The sequence below is a fragment of the Myripristis murdjan genome, chromosome 19, assembly GCF_902150065.1.
Source record: "Myripristis murdjan chromosome 19, fMyrMur1.1, whole genome shotgun sequence".
Classification (NCBI taxonomy): Eukaryota; Metazoa; Chordata; class Actinopteri; order Holocentriformes; family Holocentridae; genus Myripristis; species Myripristis murdjan.
In genome coordinates this window covers 22,127,457-22,148,361 of record NC_043998.1, presented here as the reverse complement: position 1 = coordinate 22,148,361, position 20,905 = coordinate 22,127,457, and the positions used below count along the sequence as shown (strand labels likewise).

The window sequence follows — 20,905 nt, the reverse complement described above, 5'->3', positions numbered from 1 at the left end:
TCTTTGTTTTTTGTTTTTTTTCCAATTAGAAATAAAAGCTCTAGGCTTCACAATATCTCCCTCCTCCATGTAAGAACCACCTGTTTCTCCATATTAACAAGTCATTAGTCTCTTTACAGTATTAAAATGCAGTTTTTATTCAAACAATGTAAGAAAATCTGTCAGTGGGATGAGATGCTCCATATTAACAAGTCACCAGACTAATGACTTGTTAATATGTTGGCTCCGCCCACTGAGGTTTAGCCAATGAGATTGAGATATTTCTGCCTCTCATGCAGTTTTGCCCCCGGCAGACATTTACTAAAACTCCAATCCATCTCCATCCCTGCTTGCACACTTGTACAGCAGCTCCATCCATCCTTCCTCACTCCCCCTCGCCTCCCCCTCTAACCCCCACTGACCCCACCTCCTCCCCTCCCTCCTTCCATGAGCCCATCTGTCCATCCATCTCTGTGCTGGCACGAGGGTCTCACCTTGTTGCCCAGCAGCATGACCACCACGTCCTGCTGGGCGTACTCATGGATCTCTGTCAGCCACGCCTGGAGGGGGAGGGAGAGGGGGAGGACGGAGGGAGGACGGAGGGAGGAGAGGAAACACAAAAGGGAGGAGGAGAAGAAGGAGCGTGATAGAGAGAGGAGAGGGAAAACACAGCGGGACAGAGGAGATGGATGGATCCACAGAGGAGGAGAGAGGGAGGGAAGACAAAAGATTCATTTATCGTTGCTCGGGTCCAGTTCATCTTGTCCTCCTCTCCTCCTCCCTCCTTTTTTTCCTCCTGACTCTCCATCCATCCGTCTTCCTCCAATTACAGGCCAGTAGTCTCCTGGCTCTATGCTACCTGGCCTGGTTAAAGAGCACTTAGTGTCTCTGGGGGACACTGATACAGATCTCATTGTTGGCCCAACAGAACACACACACACACACACACACACACACACACACACACACACACACACACACACACACACACACACACACACACACACACACACACACCACAGCCTCAGACAACCCTGCGCCTACAGAAAATTATTCTCTCTAAGGGATGCTGATATGAATCTCAATGTTAGTTTAATATAACATGCATGCCACCCCACACACACACACACACACACACACACACACACACATAAACACACACAGACACAAGCATATAAAACAAGCGGCGAGCTTTTCCCTTCAACTTTTGCACAAACTTTTGAAATGTCACAACAAATGAAATGCAAATGAAAAGACATTGCGGGCCAAGTTATCATGGCTGTCTGCCTGGGAGACGCCGATCCGCCGCGCTCCTCTTTATCTCTGCAATATTCTTAAGTCTGTGTTACTCGGTTTAATCCCACAATACCATGTGGACAAATCTGAATTACGTGCGTTTCCATCAGCCGGGCTGAGTGAATGAATAAGCTTCCTGAAGATAATAAAACAACATCCGAAAGAAAAATGGAAACAGACTTTCAAAAGCTGATTAATGTTCTTAAGAAACGGCTAAAAGAATAGTTTCAGAGCGCCGTTTTATGCAACCACTAATAGTCACAAAACTACTGTGGGCTCCTTGTGCTGCACATGGTGACAATAGTGGGGTTTATATTATATTTAGGAGACGACACTTCAGGACGTCCCAAGCCACTTTTGTAGAGTTGTGCACTAATGGTACACAGGATCATTCATTTCCATGCTTCCCATTCATTGTCTATGCGAGCAGCAGTGCAGTGCATTCTGGTAAGTGTTGTGTTGCGTTTTCCAGAGACGGGGCATCCTGTTGGTGTCTCCTCATTTGCATAAAGTTGAGGTCTAGGCTACTTTATGCAAATTACAGGGGTGCAGCACGACGCGCCGCCTCTGGAAAACTCTGGAAACTGGTTTTATTTCTCGCCTCAAACGTCTTCAGAAACATATTATTTTCATTATGTCAAAAAAAAAAAAAAAAAGTTTCCAAAAGAGCCGCCATGCAGCGAGGAAGTATTTGCACGCTTATAGGAGAGAGCAGCTGTCAATCATCAGGAGTGGCCACGCCCATCGCACGTCCAAATCTCGGACCCAAAATGGAAAGTGCATTTCTTTCACATTTTATCACAATTCCTTTATCACCAAAAGGAAAATAAATAAATAAATAAATAAAAGATTTGAGCCGTTGTGTGTAAAAACATGGAAACTCAGCTTATATCTGGTCCTCATCAGGCTCTTTGACCTTTTGACCCCAAAGAGAGGAAAAAGCAGGACTAGTAAAAATAATTTTTAAAAAATCCGTCTTTGTCTGTTTATACAATAAATAGAAAGATAAGATGCTCTCAGAGGCTTTTAAACCTCCTGTGATCAGTGTGTCTGATCATTAATGCTGTAATGACCAGCGTGTTAACTGTCAAACAGGCCTGGTGCTGCACGCTGTACTGAGTTACATAACCACTGACTGGATGCCCTATTTTAATATTTCTAATTAGCCCAGATGATTATGAAAATAATTTCAGTTATGGTAATTACTCTTACCGCTCTCAGAGGAGCGGTGTTTTCTTTGTGTGTGTGTATGTGTGTGTGTGTAGGGAGGGGTGAGGGTTGGAACATTTTTTTTTTTTTTTTGAGAAAGTGAAGCTGTATTTTTGAGGCCAGCTATACTACAAAAAAAGCTCATTCGGATTCTCACTGAACTCAGTTCAATCACTTAAAAAAAAACCTGAAATTGATTAATTTTGGGCCTAAAAACAGATTTAAGAACACTGGTAACTGGCAACTTGAAGGCACCCAGTGTAATTTCCCATGTAAACCCACCAAGTCCTCTTCACACTCACATATTTCTCAGCAAAACACACAGTGTGAATCCTGTGTAATGAACATGTTGACTGCATTTCCAAGACAAAAGACATTCACAAAAGCTTATTTTGGAATAGATTAAGAAACAAAATCCTGGAAGTCTTGCTTGATATAAATCTTTATGTGATGGAAAAAAACAAAGGCACAAATAAAGTATTACTTGAGCGAGACAGCTAAACAGACCAACGTGTATCGACTGTCAGTCGACAGGAGAGCACTAAACCAACAGTGTGGCCCCCATCTGTACATCATGAAGCTTCTTTTGGGATTTTATGAAAGATGCAATGTTTGGACAGTGTACAAATGCTAAAATGTCCAAAACCTTGCATTCAAAAGGCCCTGCGCTGACCAAACTGCTCTTCTTTGACCGTTTCCCCCCCGGACACGTTGTTGCTGACGCTGCGTTCAAAAGCTTTATAACCTTTAATGCTCTTCCAAGTTGCGAGTAACTAATTGAAAATTAAAAAATAACCAGCGTAAATGACACAAACCTATCAAAATAAAACTAAACATGGGTAAAAAGTTCACTGCACATAGACACACAGGCAAATGTACAAAGGCCTGTTCATTTTAAATTATATCATCATTCAGTTATCAATCTCAGTGTTCCTGTTACCTCTATTAGTAGTTACCTCTATTACCTCTATTCCCTCTGTAATATGAGCATGTTTTTTTCTTCACAGTATAAATACTTTTTGGGATTGTTAGCCATTCAGTATAAGTGTGTGTGTGTGTGTGTGTGTGTTATAATATTTGTGAGAGATACTGCCTTTTCCCACTGTGAATCTCATCCGGATTCATCCCAACAATTCCTAGCAGTGGGACGTCAAATAAATCAGGCATAGTGGAAAAAAAAATTGATTTCCAAAAGTGAATCTAACAATGGGCATTGCCAAAATATATGCAAATGGGCGGCCATGGTCTCTCCGCATCCCCGCCAGCATCTGCTCGAGTGATTTGGTTTCATCTTTGCCGCAATTTGTGGTGTTGAAAAATCTGTTTATAATCTTCCGTTGAAATTCTCTCCACAAATTTGAATAAGTGGCGGCGTGGCCCCCCGAGCACAAATCTTTAGCCGAACGTCCCCTCTTATTTCCTGTTATTACATGCAAAAGAATGTGTTAAAAAGTGAAAAAAAAGACGCTTTTTGCCCCAGGACTGATATTAAAGGATAGCACCGATTTAATTTCGCTGTTCTCCTGTCATTATTCCTGCACTGGTTTGCTTTACCCGCTACAAATCACGAGCTCCCACTGGCCTCCAAAACACATTAAAACCAGCTCGCTGCCTTGACTGAAATGTTGATCAGCACATGTATTGTTTTCCCTCCCCGGCCTCCATCACACAGTTAATTATCGCACTTAATGGGACTATTTTCACTTGTTCCATTACTGTGCACGGTTACGACGGCGAGGAGGCAAAAAGGAAATTTAAGGCACAGAGGGAGGCAAAAACAAGCCGTGATTGCTTCAATTTTTGATTCTGGCGGCATGGAGCTGGGGACTGTGGCGCTGTGGAGTCATGTTTGGGTAAAATACAAATACACATATTAAATTCTGGATTTTGCTTGTCTGAGCTGCTGTTAATGTATTTCTGAAACCAGAAAAATGATTCCTAGAATGTAGGGCATAAGGTGTATCAGTGAATTAAACTCGTTATAGGCATTATTGAAGATAGGGAAAACTAATAAATTACGCAGAATCAATCTTTAAGTCTACAGGGTGATGTGCTATGTATTTCTGTCCCCAGGCTATAGTGAAATATAACTCCCTGGCTCAAGGTTCCTCTATTAAGACCAGAATAAAGAGCACAGAGGAAAAAAAAAAAAAAAGTATGGTGAGGAATAATGAAATGAGAAGCTTATGCAACACGTTCGGCCTTGACGGGGACGCCAGCCCCCGAGTGTTTTTCAAGGCTGGAACACGACGGCGAGAGAGGAGGAGCGGGAGGTGAGCGCTTCTTGGGCGAGGAGCGGGAGTTTGAGCGGTGATGTAATGGGAGACAAAAAAGGTGGGAAGAGCGTGACCTCCACCCACCGAGCAACCAGTATAAACAGCAATCAATAGGATAAGGCACTCATTTTGAATTCGTGCCCTGTTTCTCTGTTCGGTGTGAGGCCGTGTGCAGTAACTTCACCGGGCATCATGAGGATTTTAAACTCAACTCTGCAATTAAAAATATGCATAAAGGGAGGCTTTTTGGCACCTTTTAAATGGAATGAACTGCACGATGCTCTTTGCTTACGGGCCCTAATTTCCACAATTTGCTTCACTTATTGCATCAGAGCCATGGATTTCATGCAACTGTTTGTAGTCCATTGTTTTAGGTATGTTTTGTTTATTTTATTGTGTTGTTGCTGTTTTCTTTACATCTTCAATTATTGCTGATTCTAATTTTAACCCTGTAAATGGGGCTTTGATGAAAAACCTCTGTTTTTCAGGGAAGTTTGCTCTCTGATTGTGTAAACAAAGGCTTGGAGGAATGAATGACCTTAGAGATTTTGCAGTGAGGAGGGGGGAGGGCGAGCAAACAGAGGTGTGGAGGTGAGTCACTGGTGATGTACCCAAACCAGGAGTGCAGTTACTGAATGACAGGAGCATCTTTCATACAATGGGAGCTAAAAAAAAAAAAAAAAAAAAAAAAAAAAAACACTTGGAGACCTGTGGCTGAATCCCATGAGACAAAACAAGCATTTGATGGATGATCAGGAGGCGACCGAGTTCATTGTCGACCCAGATGAGGACAAAAATTTCACGGTGAAATTTATGGCCAAACAAAAACAGCTTAGAAAACTGTTGTGAACTCATAGCAGAAAAATATTTAGAACTCAAATTTAAAAAAAAAAAAAAAATGCAGGTAGCAGTGATGGATGCCAGCCTGTCATACCAACATCTGCTCACTGTTACAAACACAAAGGGACAGACAGCGGGTCACTATCCAAAAAACACATTTTTTTTCCCAGCTTTCTGCGCGGGTTATGAGACATTTGATTGAAAAAAGCTGGGTCGGTTACATTTGAATAAATATTTCACGACCAAAAGCTTGACTTGCCTCTTGTGGTTTCATCTTAAATGATTGATGTCGCCAGCGTCCGAGCAAACGTCCAACCCTCTCCTGCACTTTGCCATAAACGGGTCGTAAACTCCTCAACCAAAGCCTGAAAGGATAAACCCTCCGCTCACTGATGCGGTGAAAACGCAGGCTCATAAAAGCAGTTTGTTTTTGTTTTTTAGTTGGAAAAAAAAATGCTTTTAGGGGAATTTATTGCACTTTTAAAGGTGATTTGCCAACAGCAAAAAGTGAATTTCCAAGTCTTTCAAGTGATGCGGTCCCTCCGAAAGCAACACAGCCTCATATTGGCTGTCAAGTGGAGAAGGCCAACAAAGCGCCCGGAGAGAGATGCTATTAACATTTAAAGCATCAATAAGCACATATTGACTGCCTCTGACTGGTGGGGACGCGGGGCCAAATATTTTTTTATTTTGCTGATATGGAATGAAATGGCAAGAAAAGGCCAGATTTCCCTCTCCCACTGCACAAACACACACACATATTGCCATTTTTGCCTCCCTCCTCTCTCGCTGTGTGTGTGTATCCTCATGCTAATAACATTCAGATCCGTGGTAATCTCTGCCCCCCTCCTCTGCAGGTTCACAGTATCCTCCTCCCTCTCTCACGGGGATTAACGCGCTCACCCTCACCTGCGGCCACCCCGACGCGCAGCGACGTACAAACCTGACACTTACTCACACAGATTTCGGCGTGGGCGTGGGCGTGTTACGGGGAAGAGGAAGCCGAAGGAACGCGGCTTCTCGGCTCGAAGCGATCGAGCATCAAAGGGCTGACGGCGGAGCGCGAGCCCACATGGTCACGTATGTGGGTGCATATGGAAAATAAACGTCGGTGTACATGTGAATGACACACACTGCAGCTTTCTGACTTTAAGTGTGATTTAAAATAATCATTTTTCACTCTTTTGAACAATGCCGGTATAGTGGCTGCTGGTAAATGAGGCCATGTTTGCTCAACCATTTACTGTTCCTTTTTTTATTTATTTATTTTTTTTGGCTGGAGGGCGTGTGTTCAAACCGCGTAACGCACACGGATTAATCACTGTTTTAAATCCACACGCTGGCTAAATTAATTCTTTCTCCCTGGTTGTTTTTTTAAATGCGCTTTATAAATAAACTTGACTTGACTCCCATTTTATTTTTTATTCTTGGCAAATGACCTTGCTGGTGTAAGTGGGCTAATCCACTCCCAAGTGTGTGTTTTAAGTGTTTTTAATAATACACACCACGGAGGCAAATGCTGCTGCGCTGAGATGGTTTGGAAGCTCCAGCCTCCGGGGTTTGTGAAGTCTGACACACAAGATAACAACACTGGCCGAAGCTCGTGCGAGCCAGGCTGCTCAGAACGAGGTGCAAAATGTAATAATTTGCAGGTTTAAAATGTGCAAATAACCATAAGGCTTGATGAGTGTTGATTTATACCGGTGACTCTGCTGTTACGGTCACGGCTGCTGAGATTTCCAGCTCTGAAAATAGCCAACATACACACACACATACACACACATAGCCAGGCTGATGCGGGCTTTGTTAGGTGGAAGTCTGATGTTAAGTGTGGGCTAACATACACACTGTTTAAAGCCCACACTCAGATTTGTCGTTCAGCGTGTAGCTACGTTAAAAATCACTTCATAAATCAGCGACACAACAGTTCATTCAGAAGCTGCCTCGTAGATAGAGATAGATAGATAGATAGATACTTTATTCATCCCGAAGGAAATTCACAGTTTTCAGCAGTATCCACAGAGTACAAGATTAAGTAAATCAAAAATAAAGAATAATAAAAAATAAAGAATATAAAAAATAAAGATGACATTCGAGATCTAAAGATCTAAGTACCCAATGTGCAAAAAACAATGTGCAAAAAACCAAAAAAACCAGTGTGCATCGATGTATACAATGTGCATAGATGTGGGCAATGTGCAAATTTACAGTATAAACAGATGATAAATAGCTGATAAATAGATGGTAAAAAACCAAAAAAAAAAAAAACAATGTGCATCGATGTGTACAATGTGCATAGATGTGGGCAATGTGCAAATTTACAGTAGCTGAATCTCTGCCGTTTCACAGCATTTCAAAACTGAAACTCTGAGACAAACTAAATTGAGCCTTGTGAGAGTTAAATCCGCCGTTTCCATCATAAAACACACTTTTTTCAACTGGTGGCTGATAACGAACGGAAATAAGAAATACACACACTGACCCGGCGCGACACACATCCATTAACATCCATCAACGGAAGCCGCACACACAAATTTTCTCTATTTTTGCACGGTTGGTCGATTTTTTTTTTTCCCTCTACGTGCGGCTATGTGTCTCTCCAACGAGGAAAAAGATGGCTGGCACAGACGTCCCAGACATAGCTGATGTCTATGCAGGTAAAAAAAAAAAAATAAAAAAAATAAAAAACACTGCAGCAGGGGAGGGGATGTCCTTGTCAGCAACACCTGAATGTAGATGCTCATGTGCCGTGGTACCGACTGTAAAATAGTAGCTACAGTAGCGACAGATGATGTCATTTGCTAATTTGCGAATGACACCCCCCCTCCCCATGCTTTTAGCTGTTCTCTTTGGTTTTGACTGGCATCGGCTGCCAAATGCTTTGGGAGTCAAAAATATCCCATGTTCCCCGTGGTCAGAAAATATATCTGGATTTGTCACAACTCACAAGAATGAATGTCAGCAGGGGGTCGGAGAAGTCGCTAACCTGTCAGCAAACTTGGCAACTGTGTTTTTTTTGTGTGTGTGTGACCATTTGCATTTATTTTTAGATGCATGAATGTGAGTGTATCATCAAAGCCACTGTATGAAATATTTCAACATTAGAACCACAAAACACAGTGAAAACAGTACAAAGACTATCACAGCTTGCAATGGCATACTGTGTGTGTGTGTGTGTGTGTGTGTGTGTGTGTCTTGGGCTTGATGGGCTTGTGTGGGAGTGTGTGTGTGTGTGTGTGTGTACTTTCATGCTGACAGCCATGTCCATTACTGCAGAAATTCAACTGCAGAGCTGTTTTAGAAAGTGTTGGTGGAACAGAGTGGGCTGTGTGAGCGTGGGCACACACACACACACACACACACACGCACACACAAATCCTTTCAACACATACACACCCACAAATTGTATGTTATAAAACTCCAAATTACAATATACTGTCTGCCACGAAATAGAAAATACGACCTGTGTCAGCATGGATCTAATGACACGTATAATGCATCTCCGCCTAAAATCAAAGGCAGATATTACGTTGCTAACTGAAGCGTGAAATGTTATTGTGTTGACATAAACACACAAATAAAATGCCAATTACCTAGCAGACCCCTTCATTCATTTCACATGACTTTAATATCCCACTCCGACCTGAAAACTACAGAGTTGGGAGGATTTCTTTCAGCGCAATTAAAACGTTGAGGTCTGCAAATGAAAAGCTAATTTCCAAAATGATCGATTGACTGATTGATTCCAGTTTCTTAGCTTCCGAAACGCACGATACTAAACGGTCCGATGTGTTCCAGTTGGCGGACTGGAAATCTGATCTGCGTTTGTTTTCATTTCATCTCCGTCGTTGTTGCTAAGCGCCTCTTTGCTGGGATGTTTCTGCACTGCACAACCCACATATCATCTGTCCATCAAACAATGTGGGCGGGACTTGCAGGGTGTGTATGCCTACTTGCCAGCGTTTCCATGACTTCTCCATAAGTACATACCAAATTGACTTCACTGTGTTTCTGCAATTTGAACATAGGTGTTCCAGGATTTTCATGACCATAGAAACCCTGTTTACGACGAAAAGTCTGCAAAAGGAGGAGCTATCACACAGCAAAAGCAAACAATTTTCATTCTTTTATTTTTATTTATTTTAGACTTTATTTGAACAGGGACAGTACACATTAACAACTGCAACAGCTGTAAATGTGTCAGTGTTAGCCAAAGCTAATTTTCAACTGTAGTCCCTGGGCCATGATGTTAAAAAGGCCAAAGCTAGAGGAAGAGAAACTAAATTTGAAAGCACAAAGCATGCAGATTAGTTAGCTAGTTAAAAACAAGGTGAAATATATATGTAAAAAGGAAAAAAAAAAAAAAAAAAAAAATATATATATATATATATATATATATAATAAAAAATAATAATAATAATAATAAAAATAATAATAATAACAACAATAAAAAAGTGGAAGAAAGAATACACTGAGCATAGCAGCACATTAACACAACAAGCACACTGACCATATGAACATGAGCAACATGTCATGATCTGGCTAAAATCAGTATTGATCTCCACAATAAAGAGCAGCATGATTTCTTTAAATGAAAATGTTGTGGGTTACTGTTATTCATTAGCTCCACTTTGACTGCAGTAAAGTAGCAGTTCTGTAACCAGGATCTGCCCGTTTCAGGTTTCAACATGTGTTTCTCAAAGTCTGAAATCGACTTGCCTTTACCGTTATTTGTGTGTGTGTGTGTGTGTGTGTGTGTGTGTGTGTGAAAGAGGGGGGCTTGTTTTGCTACTGACTGTTGAGAAACCACTACTCTGAGGATATTTGGGTGTTCCTCACAAAGAAAAAATCTGATTCTGGTTTATTGGTCGAGGTTAGGATTAGGGTTTAGAATTAGGGTTGGGTTAAGGTAAGGGTAGGGGTAAGGGTTAGGCATAATTTGGTTATGGCTGAGATTAGGGAAAGGCTGTAGAGAATAAAATGTAAGTCAATGCAATGTCCCCACAAGTATCACAAAACCAGCGTTTGTGCGTGTGAGTGTGTGTGTGTGTGTGTGCATGTGTGTGTGCATGTGTGTGTGTTGGTGTGTGATGGAGTGTTGATTTGAGGAAGCTGTGGTTGGGCCGCTGGGTGGAGAAAGCGAGAGAGAGAGAGATTAAGACAGAGATGAGGAAGATGCCCGGGCCAGAGCAGACTGAGGCCACATGCACACTGCAGGTAGGCAGCATTTTACTACTTACACTTTAAAATAATACAAACAGTAAAGTAAGTCACTACTGTCAGATTTTATTATATATTAATTTTTTAGTGAGTCTTTTTTTTTTAAAGGAATAATTTAAATGTGCTCAGACATTTTAATATTTATTTATCTGAATAATGTCCAGAGTTTGTATTTACAGTGACATTTGAGTAATCTATAGAAATTATAATATATAGAATCATAAAGTGTTTAGAGAGAGCTTCAGTAGGATATAAACACATCCTGCAGTTTTATATGCACAGTGAGCTGCATCATATCTTGTGTTTATTAAATAATAATGTGACAGAAAGAATATTCCATAAAATCAACCCATTTCTCAGAGCATCAGGATTTTTATGCATAATGAACTAAAATAAAAGTTTAGTGTTGGCTTTGATCGACAACGTTTTTATGTTTTTACTGTTTATGTCATGCCACAGGGTTGTTGTCATAGTAACTGATGGCTTTGCACAAGCTGTACTCAGAAGTTGCGAAACCGTGTTTGAGAAGTGGGGAGGGCGGTGCCTGTTCCTGTTTTTCACCATTTAACCCTGCTGACCTCTCTCTCTCTCTCTCTCTTTCTGTTTCTCTCTCTCTCTCCAGATGTTCCTCATTTGACTACAATCGCTAGATCGAACAAACGCTTCACAGCATCATGAGCATGGCCGCTCTTCACGCCGCTCGGGTGAATCAGGCCGCCGGTGTCGGCTACGCCTCCCGCAACGGGACGGCACAGGGAGGCGCAGGAGCCGTGACATCACACAGCCAGCAGCTCGGGGGGCGGGCCTCCTTCACAGGCTCCACCTCCTTCACAGGCTCCACCTCCAGCCGGACCACACCCCCTCGCCCTCAGCACAGCAACGCCCAGTGGCGGTGGTCGGCTGACTTCTGCGAGGGCCGGCCTTCGTCCGTCATCGTGGTGAGGAAGAGCAAGACTAAACCGCCGCCGCCTGTGCGTGGCGTGTCGCTGCTCCGAGAGCAAACGCCGTCCAACCCTCCGTCCAAACGCTACTCCTGCCCCGCCATCGGGCTCTTTAACCCACCAAACAGCCTCACCCTTCCTTCCTCCTCCTCTCCTCCTCCTCTTGTTCCGCCCTCCGTCATCACTGGATCCTCCCCTCTTGGTTACAGGATGTGTCCAAATCCCAGCTCCTTCTCCACGAGGGCGGGCGCCGCCAGGCTGTCTCTGCCGCTCCCTCTGCCGCCCACCATCCCCGAGTCGACCGCTGCCCCCGCCCCCAAACCCAAACCGTCCCGCCGCTCCCACTCGGACTCCTCTGCCTCCCTCAGATCGCTGGCGGCGCCGCAGGCCGTGCTAACGCTCGAGGACCTCCGCGCCGTGCGGCTCCGCTCGGTCACCTCCGCCGACAGGCCCGCTGATGTTTTCTCGGAGGGGGACGGGGAGGGCGAGCAGGAGAAAGTGGCATCTCAGTCCCACAAAGCACCGCCACCCGTCGCAGCCAAACCCGCCCTGCCAAAATGGCTGACGAACCTCATGTCTGAGTCAGTCCAACGCCCAAGTCAACCACAAAGTCCTGTTCCAGATGAAACTAACCGAGAGAAGGACATTTACACGAGGGTGAAGAGGCCCAAAACGAGATATTCACCCCGGCCTGCAGACCACAGCGCCTCAAAAACTGGTGAGAAAAATGCAGAATTTGGCAAAACTGGCTCAAATATTGTCACGTAAGGGGAAATTTACCTCGGCACATGCAGGCCAAACAAAATTCAGAAACCACATTGAACTTTCTAACAAAACAACATAATTCCACTACAGCAAAAACAGTAAAAAAAAAAACAGGCTCAGATCAAATTCAGGTTAATAAAATGTTTTTTCATACGGGAAAATTCCTGCTAAAAAATGTATTCCCTATTTCTGAAAGAGGGCAGAGGAGCCATCATTGAAACAGTGGCTGACAGAGCTGACTAGTACGTTACATTTGGAAATAATTAGTTATGTTTTGAGGGATGAACTTAAGGACTTTGACAAAAATTTGGTTACTTGTTATGTCTGATCTCAATAGAGACCGATCATTCTTAACTATCCAATGTTAAGTGTGTGGAGTTCATTTTATGTTTTTAGTCTGTTTTAATTATGATACCTATTGCACTGCATGTATCTACAGCATGAAGCTTCTCCGTGAAAGCATTAAACTGAAAACAAAATATTTTTTAGGAGCCCTAACTGCAGATTTTTGATCAGCTTTTTTTTTTTAGACTTGATTAGCTCTGATTGATTACCTTTGCCATTTCTGGAGAGGAGAGGCGCTGATCGATAGTAACAAGGTTTGCTTTTGTCTCGGCAGGGCTGTGTCTGGGAACCGGCGGCGACAGGGAGCGACCCACGCCTCGCTTCCCCGGCTGATGAGACCGAGACTGGGACGGCAGATCTGCAAACGCCCTTAACCCTCGCTGCCACTGACTCTCAGGGCCTCTGAATACCTTACAGATGGAAATGTGTGTCCTGGGGGCTGGAACCCTGGCCCATTTGTCTCATTGCATATTTTTTTACTCTTTTTAGATTCGATTTTTGGGCTTTCCACCCAACTCCTGTAAATCCTGATGGTTGCTGCCACATTCACGTCACGTAGGAGTTCAATTTGACAACTCAAGAATGTCATATTCGTTTAAATCGTAGGTTATAGATGTGTACAAATGTGAAGAGAAGCTTATATAGACTGCCTGGGGACCTATGACCAGTATTATTACTATTATTATTATGTGGAAGTGGGTGAAATTGTACTTAGGTATCAAATCCTGAGTTTCCAAGTAGTAAATGCGAGGACCAGGTGAACATTTTTCCCAATTAGGAAAATTATAATTATGATTACAGTGAACGCAACATTAGATCATTTCATTTATGCCTTGTTTACCGCCTGATAACATCCTCCTGTTGGGGTTTATTCTGCAACATGAACCTCCTCGCTGTACATTATCCTGCTTATTATACAGCTACTTATCAAGGAAAGCAACGGTTTGGCGTGAAATATTAATTCTGAAATGATTTTATTGGCCTTCAGGGCTCTGCATCCAGAACAACCAGATCTGGATGGCTGGTTACTAAGCTAAGTTACTTTATTATACATTATACTGTATATTATAGTTACATTACTACTCTATTATAGTCTAATCAGTGTTATTTTAATGTTTTTGATCTGTTATGTGCAGGTTGTGATGACTTTTTGGCTCCAGCAGGTGTTGTTGAATTCCATGATTGACCAATCAGGTTCATGTATTTCACACAGATGTCTTCTATATGTATATAATTTGCTGAGTGCTGGTTGTTACTTGCAGATTATTTCTACTAATAAACACATTGCCAACAAGAGGAGAGCAATTTGTGGTGAATCTGCTCACATTCTGGCAAATGAGATTGTCTCGAGTTGACTGATTTTTTTATATTTGCTGGAAACTTGTGTTTTTGTTTATGTTATCAATCATTTCCACGCGGTTTGCATGTCTCTGAGCGGCTGCCTGCAGATGAATCGATGCCGCTCGCTCCGCTCCAGCTCGGACTTGGCAGGCCCTCGCTATACAACGCCTTGGCAAACTTTGCTGTGTTTGCCTGACAGACGCACACAAAGTCGCAGCGAGCAGCCGTGAAGTCTAACTCGCTGGCAGAGGCGCCGTGACAGGCGTGCTTCACGCGGCTTACACAGATGGTTAAGTGCAGAGCGTCCCGTCACTTATCTTCAAGGCGGCTCGTTGGGCAGAGACGCAGGCAGACACGGATACAAGTTTACCGCCCAATCACAAAGGAACAGCTGTTTACTGTCAAACGCGGGGGGATAAAACATAACCGTGTGTTTACAAGGTCAGCGTCGCCCTAGGTGCTTATTATCGAGGCGAGTTCAACAGCTACAACAACACACCACCGCAACTGCATTGTTATTTTATTGCAAACATCTGCACAGATACACTCTTAAATATCCCTGTCGGAGGACTTTATGACTTCTTTATCTATGAATACAGCCGACTAGCACTTGCAATTAGGGATTTGTTCTTTTCAGTGCATCTGCTGCATTCAGACCAGGGACATTTTTCTGAGACCACGAGACGAACGAGTCGAAGAAAGTGATATTATGATTATTATTGCTGGGAGAGCGGCCTAAATCAGGACTGTCAAACGTAAAGCTTGAAAGCTGAGATCTGGTTATCTGAAAAATCCCGGTGGAAAGTCATATTCCTGTAATTGGTCTCTTTTTGTGACATTTACCATTTCTTCAGAGTGGTTTTTAAGATCTGTTAAGTCCAATTTAACCCCTGAATGATGTAATGTGATGAAATGCACAAGGCTTCTTTCTCTCTCTTCCTATTCCCTATTCCTATTCCCACTCCATTCTCCTCACCTCCATGTAAAGTTTTCAGTGGAGCACTATGAACGAAAGGTATTTGATTATATATATATGAAAAAAGAAATGTGAATAATGGGTTTTGGCGGTGAAGTCTGGGAGTCGGTGAATCTGGGTTTGGTCCACAGAGATGAGCGCCGAGCTGCTGGAGTGTCAGACGGAGCTGAGAGACGATGCCGTGTGGGCTGGGAGCTCCGCTGCAGGCAGGTGAGCAGCGGGACGGCACATCATGACAGGTGTACACACACACACACACACACACACACACACACACACACACACAGAGACCACACAGCAGTGCACACACACCCTCTTGTGTATCACTCACACGCAGAAATACACACAGTTTACACACGCACAGCTCCATCTGTCAATTTCTACTACTTTTTTTTTTTTTTTTCAGCTGCTGAACAAGAAATGATTTAGGTGAAGTTTTAGATTAGATTACAGATTTCATTCATTAATTTTCCACAAGTGTAAATTAATTTTCTTTCATGTGCAAGCCATCCAATAATACCAGCAGCAAGACAAAGCGGTATCTCATTATATAGATACTAGATACATAAGAGGAAATATAGAAAGATTAAAAAGTTCAGGGCTATGTGTGAGTCACTGCGCCTGAATGAATCACAATCATATCACACGGCTGCAGATGTTTATGCATGAATTAGTCATCTACACTTGTGAAGACCTTTGACTGACTGCATTTGTCTCCAGCGCTCTCCACTAGGATTAACGCCCCCCTCCCCCCTCACCAAAACTCTAAACCCAATTCAAATTTTGATTTAGTTTTAATTGCACCGTAAATCATGGAAGTCCAAATCCTAATTAGCCTCCTCAAGAAGCGAGAGCCAGCCAACATGAATTCATTTAACAGAAATGTCCTCACTCTGAGGCTTTTACACTGATTCCCACAGGGATAAAAGCAACACACACACACACACCTTCACACACACACACAGACAGACACACTTCCTCCACCCTGCAGGCTAAGCATCACTTTCAGCTGTATAAAGATCTAAGGGATCCTAATTTTACCAGCAGCAGCTACTGGGAAATCAAGTCTCCTGTCAGGCAGGATCTGCGGCTCCGGGCTCTTCGGTTCTCATGGCAATAAAAGTGCGAGGACGGGGAGAAGCCGATTAACAAGAGACTGATAATAACTTCACTTTGACAGGACTCAGAGAGCAAGCACACCTGAGGTTTGTCTTCATTTCTGTATGTGGCTCCTTCAGCTTCACATTGACAATCAAACCAGCCGGCCAACAAGAAGCTCCTTCATCGCACGGAGTTTTCCTGAGAGAGATTTTGGCAACAAACCAAATCCGATTTGAGTCTCCGTACCTTTAGCCGAGCGTGATGGACTTTCTCGGCGCTCTTTGCTGTAGTTTGCCTCCTCTGTTCAGCGGATCAGTGACTGCCACATGAAGAGGCAGCTGAATAGGAGCATCAGTCCACAGTTTGCTCTCGTTTCATTTTGTTATGCTAGATTTTCCCTTTTTGCTCGCTATCAGCCGTCAACATCTGCCTCCTTTAATCAATCGTGCCTTGTGATCTGGGATTGATTTCTGCAGTCGGTTTAGCCAGAGACGGAGCAGCAGTAAGATAGCGCAGCTGTATTTGTGCCACATGGGTTCAGAATCAGAATCAGAAATACTTTATTGATCCCCGAGGGGAAACTGGGTCAAGTGTCCTGACCCTGAAAAGATTCAGTGAATGGTGCCCTCCTCAAATCCACTTTACTCATATCAGCGCCTGGAGGTCCAGGAACGCTGGGGGCTGGAGGCTGGATGGTGGTCACTGGGGGCTGGAGGCTGGGTGGCTGGAGCTGGCCGATGGTCACTGGATGGGTAGTGTTCGGGTCAGAGCGGCATGGCCCTGGAGGTCCAGGATGGCTGAAGGCTGAGGGGTGGATGGCTGGTGGTCTGTGGGGGGTTAGGGGTCCTAGTCCTGTAGTTCTGGGTGTACCAGGGTCATGACACCCTGCTGGAGTATCAGGGGAACATGGTTTTCCACGTGGTTTCTGCCCAGTGCTCTGAATGTCAAAGTGAAGAAATTCAGTGCACAGGAAATACGCATAGTCAGGGGGCCAAAACATTAACTGACAGCTTTGCTGACATCTCTGGGTAGAAGCTGACAACCTATCCAATATTAATATTTAACTCCTTTGCATGTGTTCTAGCCTGGTTGTCATCTCAGAAAATTATTTTTGTGTCATTTTATCACTGTATACTTAAAAGTGGTAAAATCGGACTTTCTTCCACAATACTGGTGATGAATATTTCTTTGTCTGGGATTTAAGATGGCTGATTTATCCTGTGTGTAGTCACACCTGTCCAGTATTAACATGTAACCCCTTATATGTTCTAGCTTGGTTGTCATCTCAGAATTTTTTTTTTTTTTTTTTGGTCATTTTATGACTGTATACTTAAAAGTAGCAAAATAGTAAAATTTCTTTGTCTGGGATGGAGGATGGCTGATGTATCCTGTGTGTAGTCACACCTGGCCTGAGTAAAACTAATTGGACTCACAATATATCTATATCTATCTATCTATCTATACACGCACACACACACACACACACACACACACACACACACATACATATATATATATATATATATATATATATATATATTCACAAACTGAAATATTAAACACATGCATATGATAGCGTGAACTGATCATTCAAATATTTCCTAAAACATGCATCATTGATGTTATTTAAATTTGGCCATTCTGTGTTCACATGGGCGACCTATGTTTATATTTCCAACCTTCAAAATAATTTAGTAAGCATCTTTCTGCCTTTAACCAGTAAAAAACGCTGTATTTTCAAATCCGATTTTTAGATGTTTGTGTGTTTTGGGCCCAATATGTTGATACAGTATGACAAATTGACAAAAATAATGGCTGGGTCATATAGGTGATGATATGCTGAAAAAAAAAGAATACCAAACTTTACTATGGTAAAACATTTTGAATGGGTTTTATAAACAGAAAATGAAAAGCATGCACAAACGGCCAAATACCCTCAGACTATAAGGATTAAAGGGCCTCTAAAAGTCACAAGAAAAGAAATTCAACATGACAACCACCCTAAAAAGTCTTCTATGGGTCCCCTCTAACAGAAAAAAAATAGGTTGTCAGCTTTTACCCAGACATGTCAGCAAAAGTCATTTCTGAAGCCCTATTCTGAAATGGCCCCCTGACTAGCAGGCAAAGCTTCTGTACTTTTCCTTGGAGAAAAGGGTCGGCCTCCATGGGCCTCCTGTAAGTGACCGGGCCCCGGAGAGCTTTCCCCTGTTTCGGAGACAGGAAGTGTACACCATTTTCTTAGCATTTGTGCAGCTTGTAATGCATCATCTACCTTTATTAGAGCATCCTCATCGCTCTCACCCGGCCAAACAAACTGAACAACAGGAGTCGAAAGCTACAGATTGGGAGAAAAAAAACCTGCTTGGCTTGAACGCACCCTCAGATTAAACTTTTCACTCTGACTACAGTGAGGGTGATTAAGGGATGGAAACTTGACGGGAGGGGGAAAAAAAAAAAGAGTCTCGGTAGTCTAAATGAGATGGCTGGATGCACTTAGCTCTCTGCCTCCGAGGGAAAAAAAGAGAAGGATGAAAAGACGGAGAGGAAAAGGTCTTTTCATCCCTCAGAGAGACAAGTGAGGAGACGAGAAGAGTCAGAACAGACTGACACTTATTAGCCTGCTGGCTGTCCGCGTGTGTGTGTGTGTGTGTGTGTGTGTGTGTGTGTGTGTGTGTGCGCGTGCTGGAGCATCAGTGTGGGTGTGTTTTTGAGTGAGTCTGTGTGTGTATCTGTGTGTGCATTTGTGTGGTACAGTATCTGTGTGTGTATGTGTTTTTGAGTGTGGGCACACGATGGAATGTGTGTGTGTGTGTGTGTGTGTGTTGACTTGGCTCGTGCAAGTTTGTGTGTATGCATTTGTGTATTTTTTTGCGTGCACATAAGACTTTTTTGTGTCTGTGTGATGCTGCATGCAAGTGTGTGTGTGTGTGTGTGTGTGTTTACTGGTGTGTTTGTGTGGGTGTGTTGTGCATGTGTGTGTGTGCGCATTCGATTTAGCTTGTTTCTGCGTGTCTGCATGTTTCTGTGCACGGCTATAAGTGCATTTACTGCTGCGTTGTGTATGTATTTGCGTGTGTGTGTTTGCATGTTTCAGTGTGTGTGTCATGTAAGCAACAGTGTGTCTTTGCAACTGTGTGACTCTGCACATGTGCGTGTGTGTTTACCGGAGTGTGTATACACGGGCCTAAGTGTGTACGCGTGTGTGTATTTGAGGAGTGTGTGCCTCTGTGGGTCTGTGCCATGAATCTATGCTTGTGCACATGCATGAGCACCCGTGTGTGTGTGTGTGTGTGTGTGTGTGTGTGCTAGCGGCCCCTCACAAACTGTAATAAGCCAACTACAGATGGAGCCATTACAGTTTTTGTCAAATCCCCTGAAAGGCTGAATAACCAATTAGTATCCGGCTAACACTAATCTCTGGCGCCTTAATCTCCCTCTCCTTGTCTTCTACATATTAATGGGACAGACGCTGGCCTTTTCAAGCTGTTTTCTCACTCCTTTCTCATGAGCTGTGGTGACGTGAGGGGAATTTTTGCAATTCGCCAGGGGAAAAAAAAAAAAAGAGAGAGATAAATAAATAAAGAAAAGAGGTTGTTCGCCTTGTTAGTATAGGAGTGGAGGATGAGCGGCTAGCTCGGTTTTAGATAGATACCGCTCTGACAGAAGGGCTGACAAATAAACAGCGGGAGAGATTTAAGACGACAGAGAGTAAAGTGTGTGAAGTGGATGAGGGAGAATTCAACAAATTGTGCTCGTGTTTTATGAGCTTGTGCGTGCAGGAGAGAGAGTATAGACATTATTTGATCCTCCTGTACAAGCAGCCTGCGAGGTGGGGAGTGCTTTTGCATCATTAATTTTCCGTCTTGCTCTGCAAAGGGGGCCCAAAGGCCAAAACGTCAAGGTCCCCCCCCCCCCACACACCTGCCAATCAGCACGCTGGATTTTTGTTCAGTGAGAGCCACACCGGTGTCCCTGCAGCTCAATTAGACAAGCCCGCACCGAGATTCATTAACTTCCGTGTTCGTACTTTGAGCTGCACGAAGCCTCGCTGATGAAAAACGACTGCAGCGCCTGATGGTAGAAAAGACTGATTTTCCACAATCGGTGCTCTGTGTCGCCGCGTGTTGTGTCCGATTTGCCAGGCCAGTCAGGCTATGGCGGTATTAGGGTTGCAAAGGGGCGGAAAATTTCTGGTAAATTTCCAGAAATATTCCGAAAACTTTCAATGGGAAGTTCAGCTGGGGAATTTTGGCATGCAAACTAATGACATTTTTTACTTTGACTTATTTTGAGTAATCCAATCCAATCCAATCCACTTTATTTATATAGCACAATTTAACAAACACAAGGTTTTCCAAAGTGCTGCACAGCAAGATAAAACACCACAAAATAGCACAACAGCAGAATAAAAAGGTAAAAAAACACAGTAGGATAACACGATAAAATAAAATAAGATCAATTAAAATACAATCAGATAAAGTAAATAATAATAATAATAATAATAAAACAAAATAGGATAGAATAAATAAAATATATAAAAATATTAAAATAAAATAATAAAAAAAATAAAATAAAGTAATAATACAATTATAAATAATGTAAAATGCACTGAGTAG

At 43.0% G+C, this 20,905-nt stretch overlaps 2 protein-coding genes across 2 annotated transcripts in view; one reads left to right on the top strand and one right to left on the bottom strand.

Annotated features, from left to right (window-relative positions):
- The window catches only part of rab26 (RAB26, member RAS oncogene family), a 115,533-nt gene that overhangs the window by 9,599 nt on the left and 85,029 nt on the right, over positions 1-20,905 (bottom strand). Inside the window, exon 6 of the mRNA XM_030078387.1 lies at positions 474-539. Coding sequence (XP_029934247.1) covers positions 474-539 — 66 coding nt within the window. The remainder of the gene's footprint in view (positions 1-473; positions 540-20,905) is intronic.
- LOC115378199 (zyxin-like) lies at positions 10,796-13,934 on the top strand. Its single transcript, XM_030078386.1, has 3 exons — positions 10,796-10,817; positions 11,443-12,479; positions 13,146-13,934. Exons 2-3 carry the CDS (start codon positions 11,495-11,497, stop codon positions 13,202-13,204), a joined length of 1,044 nt encoding a protein of 347 aa, XP_029934246.1. The 5' UTR covers positions 10,796-10,817; positions 11,443-11,494; the 3' UTR covers positions 13,205-13,934.

Excerpts from the sequence above, each read along its gene's own strand:
- LOC115378199 (XM_030078386.1), top strand. The coding sequence starts at position 11,495 with ATGAGCATGGCCGCTCTTCACGCCGCTCGGGTGAATCAGGCCGCCGGT. Across the intron at positions 12,480-13,145 it reads CCACAGCGCCTCAAAAACTG|GGCTGTGTCTGGGAACCGGC; the intron begins GTGAGAAAAATG and ends TTGTCTCGGCAG.